At 33.8% G+C, this 13,915-nt stretch overlaps 1 protein-coding gene across 1 annotated transcript; it reads right to left on the bottom strand.

Moving 5' to 3' along the window:
- Positions 1-3,527: 3,527 nt before the first annotated feature.
- Positions 3,528-13,023, bottom strand: Cpr66Cb (Cuticular protein 66Cb). Its single transcript, XM_067786568.1, has 4 exons — positions 12,845-13,023; positions 8,965-9,150; positions 8,783-8,879; positions 3,528-4,478 (listed from the first exon to the last, which is right to left on the bottom strand). The coding sequence occupies exons 1-4, from the start codon at positions 12,854-12,856 to the stop codon at positions 4,342-4,344; spliced, it is 432 nt and encodes a 143-aa protein (XP_067642669.1). The 5' UTR covers positions 12,857-13,023; the 3' UTR covers positions 3,528-4,341.
- Positions 13,024-13,915: the final 892 nt, after the last annotated feature.

The raw sequence follows: 13,915 nt of genomic DNA, 5'->3' as shown, positions 1-13,915 counted from the left end.
TCGATTTTTCGAAATTTTCGATATCGAAAAAGTGGGCGTGGTTATTGTCCGATATCGTTCATTTTAAATAGCGATATGAGATGAGTGCCCAGGAACCTACATACCAAATTTCATCAAAATACCTTAAAATTTGCTCAAGTTATCGTGTTAACGGACAGACGGACGGACGGACGGACATGGCTCAATCGAATTTTTTTTCGATACTGATGATTTGGATATATGGAAGTCTATATCTATCTCGATTCCTTTATACCTGTACAACCAACCGTTATGCAATCAAAGTTAATATACTCTGTGAGCTCTGCTCAACTGAGTATAAAAAAAATTTTTTTTTAAGGAGGGCGTGTTCGTCATCCGATTTTGCTAATTTCTATTTAGCATACATAAAGTAATAGGAGTAACGTGCCTGCCAAATTTCATCATGATATCTTCAACGAATGCGAAATTACAGCTTGCAAAACTTTTAAATTACCTTCTTTTAAAAGTGGGCGGGGCTACGCACATTGTCCAAAATTTTATTAGTTTTCTATTTCTCGTCATAAGGTCAACGCACCTACCAAGTTTCATCACTTTAACCGTCTTTGGTAATGAATTATCGCACTTTTTCGGTTTTAGACATTTTCGAAATCAAAAAGTGGGCGTGGTTGTAGTCCGATTTTGTTCATTTTAAATAGCGATCTGAGATGAGCGCCCAGGACCCTACGTACCAAATTTCATCAAGATACCTCAAAATTTACTCAAGTTATCGTGTTTACGGACGGATGAACGGACGGACATGGCTAAATCAATTTCTTTTTTCGCCCAGAACATTTTGATATATAGAAGTCTATATCTATCTCGATTAGTTTATGCCGTTAACAAAGTTAATATAATCTGTGAGCTTTGCTCAGCTGAGTATAAATATATTTTAACTGAAATTGACTTAACAATTTATAAATACAAAAGCAAATTACAAATATTCCAACATCCCTGTACCAAAAACTGTCATCGTTCTCAATAAGTATTGCCACTGTGCCATATAAAAGTATTTGCATGTAAAAGTACTAACATAAATATGTACGTCTTCTGTTGGTGATTGAGCATTTGAAGAACAGGCAAATTAATATAAAAGCCATTAACACAAGTTTCTTCGGTTCCCCCATATATTCAGAAAACAAAAATTCGGAAACACATTTTTTCAGAAAACATTAGTCAGAACCCTTTTTCAGAAAGCTAAAATTCAGAAGTCAAAATTCAGAAACAAAAATTCAGATTCAAAATTTAGAAGTCAAATTTCAGAAAGTAATCAAACAGCAAAAAACATTAAATTTTGCGCAAAATTTTATGTTATTTTGCTGTATGATTACTTTCTGAATTTTGACTTCTGAAATTTTTTTCAGCCTGGAACACAGCAACGTCGAAAGAAGGCGTTATATCCAATCGAATTATGGAATATTTATAATATCACCAAACTGGGTGAAGTCCGTACAAATAATTCTATCGAAAGGTGGCACAACGTCATTCGAAGTGCGTTTGGGACACACGCTAACATATTTAATTCAATAAATAAAATAAAAGACGAACATGTAATAACAGAAACAAAATTGCAGCAATTTTCAGCTGAAGGGGAGCCATATCGGAAACGCAAGATAAAATATAAAGACTTCGTTTTTTTAATATTGTAAATTCATTTGAAAAAGATAAACGCTAAAAGATTTAATTAATTACATGCTTACTATTGCACACAATTTAAAATTTAAGATTTGACTACTTTTTCTTTATACATAATTCCTTCCAAATAAATGAACGGATTTGAACTTTGAGAAAAACTTAATGTTTTTTCTGTCGTCTGATTACTTTCCGAATTTTGACTTCTGAATTTTGCCTTCTGAAATTTGACTTCTGAATTTTTACTTCTGAAATTTGACTTCTGCAATTTGACTTCTGAAATTTGACTCCTAAGAGTCAAAAAAGGGTTCTGACTAATGTTTTCTGAAAAAATGTGTTCTGAATTTTTGTTTTCTAAATTTATGGGGGACACCAGTTTCTTCATATACTCTTCTGAGCCAATTTCGACTATATTTTCATGTTTCTGGTATACTTTATAAAGTCAAGATCCCTGTGCTTTTATCTTAGTAACGTATCCGTATGATATACCTAAAAAGAAAAGCACCAAATGCCTAAGAGCCTAAAATTTTTTGATGAAGTACAATTAGTAAATTATACAAAGTCTGCTATTAAGTGCTATTCGTTGTATGTCATATGTTTGGAAACCATGCCCACGACTAATACTTGAATTATTAGAAGGGACTATTACTTATTTCTTTTGACCCATTTTACGCCTTTTTTGCACCCAATTCCTAAATTGTTTGAACATATCTGTAAGCAATGAAAGTATTAAAACTATTGACCTTGAGGAATAAATATTTATTACTGAATGGTAAAAAAGTGTGCATTTATTTAATGTTTAAATTCATTAATGATTGGGAATGGTTCCTACATTCAAATTTTATGTAAAATTATATTTTATCATCCAATAACACAATTTGGCTTCAAAATAAAATATTTTAAGTCATTCAGGAATGCCGATTTAAAATATGCAACCAAAAAAGGCAAACTTTTTAAAAGAATGAATAGATCCATAAAACAACAACCTAATTTTTATTTGTAAGAGATATATGAAGTTTTGCCGCTAAGTTTCCAGTTAAACCACAACGGCAGCATAACTACATGCCAAATATTTCCTTGTTTGTAAAAAAGAAAAAATATCACAAAGCAGACCTTTCCCACACATAAACGGTACTGACCACAGCATCAAGTAGCTTTCAAATAATAATCACACGTTCGAATGAATAATTAGCAATGAAGTGTGTGATTGAGCTTAACTAGAAAAACCACATGTTTCTTTGGATGAAGAAATGAAAACTCATTGAAAATATAAAATAAATTCAATATGGCATTAGCGAAAGGGACGACAAACTGGCATTCGAAAAAAAGCAACCAACAAAAACAAAAAATAAGACAAAAACGCAACGATTCATGTTAGTTTAATATTTTCAATTGCTTATTGCGTGCTTGTGTGTGTACATATGAACGCATTTGTATGCCTATTGAGTTGCCATTTTTTTTGGTTTTAAATATATGTTTTTCATTATGTCACTTTTCTTTCCTTGTCTGCTAAAACTCGTTGTTTACACACTGAAGTGCAGGTTCAATGATTTGGAAAATCCATTCAGCAAAGGCGTTGTCAAAGCATTTACAAGTTGCCGCTGGTATATGGCGTGCCAAATTTTTGAAAATATTTATTTTGTACTCCACTAAGCTTATTGCCTCTGGCTTTTTATTAAATAATTGAAATACGAGTTTTGGTTTAGCAGAAATTTTTTTGCGATTTGCTACGCGCCAATTAGTACGCGATATTGTCTATTTTGAGTCAAAACTGTTCGGATTCGTTGCTTAAGTCTTTCGTCTGGTATATTATAAATCCATTGCGTATCAAAATGTGTTCCGTATGTTTTTTTTTTTTGGAAATCGAAAGACTAAAAAACTAATATGTAAACTGAGTTTTTATTCACTTTGAAGACATTTGTTTTCACACTACATAATTTCTGAAAGTGCGTACATACATATATACAAATTCGTAAGATTTAAATAATTTATAATATTAATACAACTACAGGTATTAAAGATATACATACAAGTTAATGGCATATAAAATTGATAAAAGTGAAATTTGTTAGTAAGTCGCTGAAAGTAAAGTTAAATTTAAAAAGATATTTGAGTTTTTAAAATAGGAAAAAAGTTGAAATATTGTCTTGTCATTTCTTGCATTGAACAAAGAAATGTATGTTTTTAGCTTAAACAGTGAAGAAGTACAAAAAAGTAGTGATTAATTATATTCGAACATTTAAATAAAGTTAAAGTTAATACAATATTTGTGTTTACATTTTCAGTCACAAAAGTGTGTTATGTGTTTTTAGCAGTGGTGCTAATGGCAGTAGCTAAGTTTTAATTTAATTAATAGTCAAATGAATTAGAAATTAATGCTATCACAGCGTTTAAAATCAGTTAGAGTAGTAAATTAAGTTAAGTTAAAGATGTAAACCTAAAATACTTAGATGAGAAGTTACAATTTAAGCACAGAATGCAACAGCAAAAGTTATAAACGAAAATCTAATAAACTGAAAAATCTAGTTCTAAGTAGATAAACAAAGTAATCTCGTTTTGTCATTTACATGTTTCTTACTTATAAATTAGCTAAATCAATTTCGAGTTAAGAACTTAGTGCTATATTTCCGATTTTATCTTACTTATGATTGGCTTTCGTTTTATTCGCTTCTATTTTACAGGTTCTTCTGGTTCTTAATAGTGGCTTTCGTGGTGTTCTTCATGGTGTACAGGCGCTGTTTTATGTACGACAGCATTGAAACCGTTATGTTTATCAGCTGTGTAGTCCACTGTGCGAATGGAACCATCGGCTTCTACTAGTGAGTATTGTCCTAAAATTAAATAAAGAAAGACAAAAGATTAGAATTATGTGTAAGTAAAACTGCATTTTGTCATTTATTGTGGCATACATTTAAAAATAAAAATTAATAATAATTTTTTGAAGGTGTATTAAATATTTTAGGGGCTCTTTTCATTAACTTCATAATATTAACAATAATTTGGCGCAAAATATTTACTTTATCAGCACTGTGGAAACCATTTAATATTGTCTGGAATATGAGAGTTGGAAAAAATGAAATCGGCAGTGCCAATTTGAGTATACAAATAAAAATACCACCTCTTAATTTTTCGCAGAAAAAAATACAATTTGAACAATGCAAAAGGCAAGGAATTCTGGTATACTTTCTACACGACCATTTAAATTATGGACCTTTGAATTCTGTTTACAGAATTTTCGTCTCTGGTTGACATGGCGCATGATTGGTTAAATTAAGGGCTCTTCAAAATATTCGAATAATTCGATTAATCGAGTATTCAATTATTCAATATGTTTATTAATCGAATTTCGTTATTCGAATAGTTGATCACGAATTATTTGATTTTCAAAATTCGATTTTGTATGAAGTATTCCAGAGATCTGCTTTGAGTACTAATAAAACTAGTGCACTTACTCATGAGTCAAACAATTGTGTCTAAATGTGTACTTAGTCAAGTACAGAAAAATACTACGAGTGATTAGCACATAAAATACAAAATACATACGAATGCCCCGCAATACATATGTCCCATACATATATGATATTGTTGAGTATAAACTGAAATCATAGTCACTTTAACTCAGTAGCACGTTGGTTTCGTGTGTAATACACTGTATACTTCGTTTATTATCGGTTTTTCTTTAGCGCTGTATTCAGTTTAGTTCCGTGTTCATCGTTATGTTGCTAACGTCAGAAGACTAATATGACTATATTCATTTTATCGCACTATTAGTATTACTTATTCCAATTAGTGTTTTCGTATAACACAGTTGACTTTCTTGCTCAATAAGTCAATTTAGTACTGAACTGCTTCGTGGCTTATGAGCGGTTATTCATTTTAGGAAGCATGACTATGTAAATGTGTTTTAGTGGATATAAGTGCTTGATATTCTTTGTTTGTGTACGCACTAATACTAATTTTTTGGTTAGTCCACTAATAACCTTAAAAGATGAATAATTGCAGCTCACTGAAGTATTCAAACAAAAAAATTACGTATACGCAATGCATGTAGCAAGTACTTATTCTTTGTTAATTCGATCCCCTGGTAGATATTGAAATCTACATATGTCTCAAAAATTATTGTCGCCATGTATAAATTTCCGAGTTTTTTGAATCCAGTGAGAAAAATAACCGTAAGTATACAAAACTTTCGGGAAAAAACTATATTTTGATAAGAATGTCAAAAAATGGTCAAATGATAATTTTTAAAAATTTTAGAGAACCTATTTATGATCATCACAAATATCTATAGCTTTAAAAATAAATGAGACGTTCGTACTATTCCAGCTTATCGTACCTGCTCTTTCTAAGGCGTAAAGTATGCTAGAGATGCGAAGAGTGACAATCGGCTCACATGAGAGCTTTGAAAAGCGATTTCTCGAAAAGTTCTATGCAATTCAGAAAAATGTATTTATCTCGAACAATTTCGAAATCTTTCGAAAATTTGCAGTTCCGTCAATCCTTAAATCTTTCTAGAAATAGTACCGACCTCCCATTAAATAATAACGGAAACAGGGGAAAGATAAGCCGGGAAATTCAGTTCATCAGTCATGTAAGCAGAGACAGCATAATTTAAACCTCATATATCTTATGACCAAAGAAGCCCTAAGTGTTGCAAATGAGTAGGAATAAGAAAAGTGTTTAAAGTTTTGAAGTCGTTTGAAAAAGCAGCAGCTGTACTATGTGGGTATAAATGACTATGGAAGTGCCCTGAAATTATCCCCAAGATCATCATGAAGCACCACAACATGATCCCGAAACGACCACGAGATAGTCTCCAAAATTACCCCGAATCAGTTCCCAATATCACCAGAAAACAACCACAAAACGATTCCAAAATTACCGCGGAAAAGTCTCGAAAGAGACTCCAGAACCATTCTGAAACCACCTTGAATTGATCCCTAAATGGTCTCGAGATAATCCTGAAATAATCCCAAGGCTTATCAGGTAATTACCACAAATTGACCTCGAAATGGTCCTGGATGAACCACGAAATAGTCCCCACATTATCTCGAAATAGTCTAAAATTGATCTCGAAATTACCTCGAACTTGTTTCCAAATCAATCCCAAAATAACACGGAAGTGATCCTTAAATGACCACAGCGGAACCCCGAAATAGTTCCAAGATCTTGAGGAAATCACCACAAATTATACTCGAAAATGCCCCGGAAGAACCACGAAATAGTCTCCAAATGAATACGATAGTCCCTACAACCATCCCGATATCACCCCGAATGACTCCTAAACCCATTCCCAAATGACAACGAAATGGGCATACACCACCGCTTTGCAACAAAAATATAACGTTCGTAGTTATTTTTATGCTATTTGCTGCGCTATTAAACATAACGTATCTCATATCAGTGCCAGAACATTACTATCACTTTTAAGCAATGGCTCTACTCCATAATCTATTCATATTCAGAGCAGGAGCAGTAGCAGAGCATATTTTTCATTGCTATTGCTGCTCTGGAGTAGCAAGTATAAAATTTGCTTTTAAAGCATTGAGTCCTCATGATTAAAGTTTGCCCATGTATAATCGCCAACGAGCAATTATTCGAAGAATTGACGATGTACCACTACTCGATTTTAACAAATCGAGTTCTTAAAATCGAATATTAAAGCATTCGAATAATTCGATTAATCGAATATCACGAGCTATATTATAATGATTTTATGTACCGTAGGTAATGAAGTGAAATATTCCATTTGTCATGTTCCTTCTTGAAAATAGGTTTGCGGCAATAATTTGTGTATTTAAAGAGGTCCAAAATTTCTAGAAGTCACAATTCTTTCAGCTCGCAATTGAGGCACTAAATAAACCAAAGTTTTCTGTCCTGTGGGATAAAGCGCAATGTTAAGACTTCAATATTCTCCTAAAAAAGCAGACATACTATACCAAAAAATTTGCAAGAAATACCAGATTGTTTAATATATAGGCATTTTAAAAAAGTTAAGTTAAGACCAAATCTGTCTTTTTAAAATTGCTACAATTATACAAGTTATTTAGTCCAATTACTGAACTGCTTTCCTGCGTGGAAGGTTTGAAATTTGCCATATCTTTACGAAATTTTATATACTGGCTTATGGGAACCCAGAAAAATCAGCGAAACCGAACGATAACCACTCCTACCTTTTCGATATCGAGAATTTCGGAAAATGGAAAAAATGCGATAATCCTTTACCAAGTAAAGATAAAGTAACAAAATTGGGTACGTGAATTGCCTTTATTACAATAAACAGAAATTTGGAAAAGTTGTGGAAAATGGGAGTGACATTGCCCACGTTTAGAAGAAGAAAATGAATGCTTTTCAAGCAGCTAATGATATCATGTTAAACTATAGCATGGAGGTTGTAATTGCTAATGTACATAACCCTTATGAAAATTTACAAAATCTGTTAGCGACCACGCCCACCTTTAAAAAACCGATATCTATATTTTCGCAAAATGCAATAATACACTGCCAAAGACACACAAAGCGATGAAATTTGTGACGAAAAATAGAAATTGAGTAAAATTTTGGAAAAGGGCGTTGCACCGCCCATATTTAGAAGAAGAAAATTTAAAAGTTTTGCATTCCGTAAATCAGAAGCCGTTAGTATTAATATGCAATTTTGCAGAATTAATTTTTATTTATTAATTAGATCTGAGGAAAATTCGTTAACGTACACGCGAGATTTTTTAAAAAAGGTTTCTTAAAATTTTTAACCATCACAAAATGGTCCGCTCCTTTTAGTTCAGCTCTTCACAAAACTTTTAATATCAAAATCGAACAAAAAGCGACAAAATTTAACGATATTTAGTAAGAATATTGTTTTTATGATGGTAACTGTTTTATAGCTGCTGAGGGAAGACGATATTAGCATATTTATATTTAATGTTCGCGATATTTCTTCTTGAACATACATTGGTTTCGCCCGAACTTAGTCTTAGGAGGTGAAACAATTTTTTTTGTGATGCAAAAGGTTGTTGATAAATTTGTAAAATAAACGGATAACATTTTGAACTCCCTGATAAACATTAACTTAAAATTTAGAACATTTTAAATTTAAACTGGTAAAAATCAAATTCAAAAATATAACAATATTACATACCCTTAACAGAGTCGCCATCGCGAGATTCGTGCTGTGATTTCACGTCACCAGTATGAAAATCATTTACGCCATATTTGAAAGCATATTTCGGTGGTGCCTGTTAACGAAATTTTTTATAATTGGAGGTAAATAACTGCAGGTATTATTTTTTTATTATTATATGGCTCAGAAAAGGTACTTACATAATAATCGACATGCTCTTCTTCATGATGCTCATAGCCATGGTGCTCTTCACCCAAACGTTCGATTTGATGATGTTCGCCAAGTTCATGATGAGTGATTTCCTCATAACCACCATGTTCGCCTTCGTAGTAATGGCCAATTGGTGAAGCCATGGTGAGGCATAATGCAGAAGCGAAAATTAAATACTGCAAGAAAAGTTGGAATTTTAATTTAAAACGCAGTATTTTAGTGAATTAAATTAAATAAAATGAATTTGGAAAAAATCTAAGACATTCATTGGGGGTTTTCTAAAAAAAAATTTTATTTTCGTCAGAGCCACGCTTCAAAGTTCTGTTTTGATATCGAAATTGGTCCCTAAAAATATGAATATTAAGGTTATTCGATTCCATCTCAAAGCCCTTCAACCCGTTGGGTTAGCGATTTTTGCTTCTCATTAGTTAATTGTTTGTTTGTTGACATTAATTAGTTTTGATTTTAGCACAATTATAATTTTTTATATTTTGAATACAAAAATAGTTTCGACGTGCGTATATCGACTGCTGTGTGAAATATCTTGGCCACTGTTTCAAAAAACCGCATTGTGAGAAAATTTTTGAAAACTGTCCCAATTCAAAATTTTATTTCTAGAAGACACTACCTCAGAGATAGGGGCGTTCTTCTGAGGTACAACGGTTTTGAGACAAACCCTAAGATATTACGTTTTTGAAAAATATTTTGAGATAAGGCGTTTTCGATCTAGCAGCTGAGATAGAGTGATGTTCCACTGAGCAGGCTGTCTTCATATTATACGATCCGTGCTCGAAATATTTTTTTTAAATCGCAATAGCTCTGAAAAGGTGAAACGGACTAAGAAAATATGTGAAATATTGGCTACGATTACATATTAGATTCATAGCTTAATACCATTTCTACAAATGGTTAGCTTTGTTTGAACTGGCCGGTACACAGACTTAATGAGTCCGTAGTGTTACCAGAAGTTTATTTAATAACCAAACTGAAAAACCCTATCAAAATACAAGAGCTGTGTTATAAAATAATTCCGTCCTCTTGGCAATGACTAGAAGCTTTCTAGGACCTAAGCCACTTGCTGCTTCTAGATCGGACAGCTCTCCTAATAGCTGGAGTCTTAGCATGGAAACCGCAGGGCATGAGCCCGAAACGTGCTTGATCTTTTTTTCCTCCAACCCGCACTTCCTATATCTGCTATATCTGACCAAGCCTATTTTAAAAGCATGTTACGCCAGAAGGCAGTGTCCAGTCAGAATACCCGCCATGAGTCTACAGTCCTCTCCTTGGAATGATAGAAGCCCTTGGACCCACACCTTTTCCGCTGGGTCGACAATGTCCACCTCTCGCCTTCTGTAAATCTCCCCCAATCTAATTGGGACTTCTACGGAGTAAGCTTCAAGGGATGCGCCCCTTTTAGCTAGTTCATCTGCCTTTTCATTCCAATCTATTCCCATATGCCCTGGGACCCAATATAGATGTACGCTTTTCCCCGTCCCGATTCTTTCCACGGATTGCATACACTCTAACCCACTTTTAGATGCTGTGCTATGCGAGATTATTGCCTTAATTGCTGCTTGTGCCAACCATTCACCTCTATTGTTGCTTTAAGGGCCCCCTCGAAACGCAGGTAGGGAATATGGTACTCTATTCGCCCTGTAATTGATGACGCTTTTCTACTATGGCCGTATCGTCTACGCTCAAGCTGCCCCGAGACACTGAGCCTCGTTACAGTTGTTAACGTTATGTTCTTTGCTACCAGGTCTACAGGTGGAATGTGCAGAAGGCATATAGTGCAGCCGTCGCGGTTATTTCCAGGAATTCCGTAATGCTAATCATTGATAGCCTACACACCCCCTCTAGTTTTTCGATGTAGGTTATTACTTGTGTGGCTTTCCACAAAACAAGAACCCCATAGCATAGGATAGGGTTTACAATCGCTGCAAATACCCAATGAGAAAGAGAGGGCGATAAACCCCATGTACACCTCAGCATTATTTTACAAACATAAAGTGCCTTCGAGGCTTTCTTCACCCTCTCCTGAACGTTATGCTTCCAAGACAACATACTGTCTCGGATGATTCCTAGATATTTTGTGCTATGTTTCTACGAAAAGTTTGGCAGATTCATATCTGTGAGTGAAATTGAGGCAATTGAAAGGTAAATTCCTCTCTCGGCAAACAAAAATCATGCTCTACAAGTCACTTATCGCACCATTTCGGCTATATGGTGCAGAAGCATAGACCATGACAACAGCAGAAGGGGGACCGCTGGGAGTGTTCGAGAGAAAAGTGCTTCGAAAGGTTGACGGACCTTTGGCGGTGGCGAGTATGGAAGAAGATTTAATGAAAGTATTTTTATCGGAACTCGCCTTTAGAAGCATGGAAAGAGGGCGGCCTCCTTTCCGCTGGAAAGACCAGGTGGAAAACGATTTAGGGTCCCTTGTTGTTGTTGTTATACTAACAGTGCTTCTCAACATTCAATGGGCACGATCACTTACAAATTGTCCTCTAACGGTAGGACACTGGCAGTTTCAACAGGTTCGGAGCATAGGGAGATTGGTGTTAGAGGCGTAGGTTCCACATTACAATTGAAAAGATGGTTGGTGTCATGTGGGGACACATCGCATCCAGGACATACATTACGTTTGTCGGGATTTAAGTTCCCTTCGTGTGATAAAACGGCGCCAGTTAACCCAGCGAAGAAGCGAATCTCACGCCTTGTTGTATTGCCATAACTGTTTAAACCAATAAGCGCCAATTCACTAAGCAAGTAAGTAATACTTAAAATATTTATCAATTAGAAAACCACAAGATTTTGAAAAAAAATAGCCGAGGTATTTTTCTGGAAGGTGACAGCGCAAGGATACATTTTTCTAAACAAAATTATAGTCCAACTCATTTAGTTTTAAATTTGGATTAAAATGATAAACTAGCCACAAGGTGTTCTTCGGCCATGTGTGTGAAGTGTTTAAGCTTTGGTTGGGAATATTTGTAGTTTTATAATATATAACATTTGATGTCAACACTTAAAGACTTATCATTTCTCCTTCCACCACTTTTCACATTTCTACCGAAGGCTCAAGGTAGTTCCTGAGTGTTGATGCAACATGTTGCTATAGATTTACTCAGCATTTTTACTTCTGGGGCAAAACAACTATGGAACAGTAGAGAGTAGGATTGTTAGCATGAAATTTTTTGTTTCGTACAGGCAGAAATTTTTCTAGGACTTCAAAGCTGTAGATTTTCCAATTATTTATCAACTTGGCCAAAGGCCTCTGTTGACCTCCTAATTTTTAAGTGCAAATAAAAAACACTGCTGACATGCTGGGCTGTAAGTATGTTTAACGAAAATGATCTGTACAAAGTTCGTTTTATGAAAAATGTCATTATTGCAAGAAAAAGTTATAATTTTGTTGGACTAGAACACATAGAGAGTGCGATCCTTGATCAACACCATTGATCTGTGCTCATACACATAAATTTATTTTTTTTTGATTTCGTTGCTATCGTTTAAGTTGTTATGATGGTGATATTTTTTTCATTATATATGTATCTCCATATACTTTTAGAACACTAATTAGTAGGGAAAGTAACAAACTACTGTATGATTAAAATTCACAAAATATATTGAGGCCTTTATAAGTATAGATTACATATTGATTTCGCTGATCATTTATAATGTCCTTGTTGATCTGAAGCATTTCTAATTGGTTACTCAAAACACTTTCTTGTAGCAAATCATTGGTTTCTTGCACACAAATAGCAATCAAGCGTGATTTTTTCAATTTTGCTTGTAAGCAATTTATTTTTGGTCACAAATAAATCACTTAGTTTTTCAATACTCTTGCTGGCAGTCCTTGCTGCTGCTCACCTTAAGTGCCATTTTATATTTGTTTGTGTTTTTTTTAGTTATATGCTCAGATAATTGTATTGGCTGCAGTTAACCGAATTGGTATTTATTTAAATATATTATTTTTTTTACAATTTTTATTTTTTCTAATACAAACGAGATCACTACTTTGTGCTGATCGAACTGATCGTTGCCACTTTTCACCACTGAATAATGCCAAACCATGAAATGCCAAGCTTTTATATAGTAAGGAAGAAAGTCTGCATGTAATTGAGCTACCAATATTCAACAACAACCATCAACAACGATATAGTTGCTTAGATAGACAATATTTGATATGCAGCAGTGACAACAAATGCAACAAAAGAGTTACCACAAGAGAGAGAGAGAGCGCTAAAAATGTGCAGTGAATATCAGTTGAAAATTTTGGTAGAAGACACCACCATCACTCACAGGAGAGAGGATTAATGCATTTGCAGGCTTTCATAAAAACACATAAAGTGTGCGTGAATATACCGACTTAAAATTATAAAAAAAATACAAAAGCAACATAAGTTGCGAATAAATAATTGTTACTATGTAGTTGCAAAAGTATATGCGCTGGAAATTGCTTAGCGCAACAACAATTAAAAAATAACAATATTGTAAATGTGATATTATGCCAAACACGATTGAAAATTTAATTAGAGTTTATGTTTTTTGGTATTTATTTATGTATGTGTATAATTAAACAATCGTATTTTTATTTCAAATTAACCTCTGCTAAATTTTTTTTCTTTTGTGGACTGTAGTTAGAACAAAATTTTAATACTCCTTTATGATTTTGCAGCCAGTATGTGACCAACTAAAAAAAAAATTAATAAATATGTAACTCACTTTTGCTTGCAGTATTGTGTCACCGCATGCTTTTACTACCTGGACAATGCAAAGCCCTCAAACTCCAACATAACGCTGAATGACAATCAAAAAGAAGTAAGTTTATGGTCTCTATTTAAAATCTTATTGGTATTATTATGAAAGTGTTTAAAAATAGAAGCTTTCTGCAACTACTTTGTAGTAGTCGCGTATGCTTAGTTTGTTCTGATGCGTTAC

This window comes from Eurosta solidaginis, chromosome 5, assembly GCF_040869045.1.
Source record: "Eurosta solidaginis isolate ZX-2024a chromosome 5, ASM4086904v1, whole genome shotgun sequence".
NCBI classification, from domain to species: domain Eukaryota; kingdom Metazoa; phylum Arthropoda; class Insecta; order Diptera; family Tephritidae; genus Eurosta; species Eurosta solidaginis.
This window is presented reverse-complemented; position numbering and strand designations above follow the sequence as displayed.

Excerpts from the sequence above, each read along its gene's own strand:
- Cpr66Cb (XM_067786568.1), bottom strand. Across the intron at positions 8,880-8,964 it reads AAGAGCATGTCGATTATTAT|GCACCACCGAAATATGCTTT; the intron begins GTAAGTACCTTT and ends TTTCGTTAACAG. Across the intron at positions 4,479-8,782 it reads CGATGGCGACTCTGTTAAGG|GACAATACTCACTAGTAGAA; the intron begins GTATGTAATATT and ends ATTTAATTTTAG.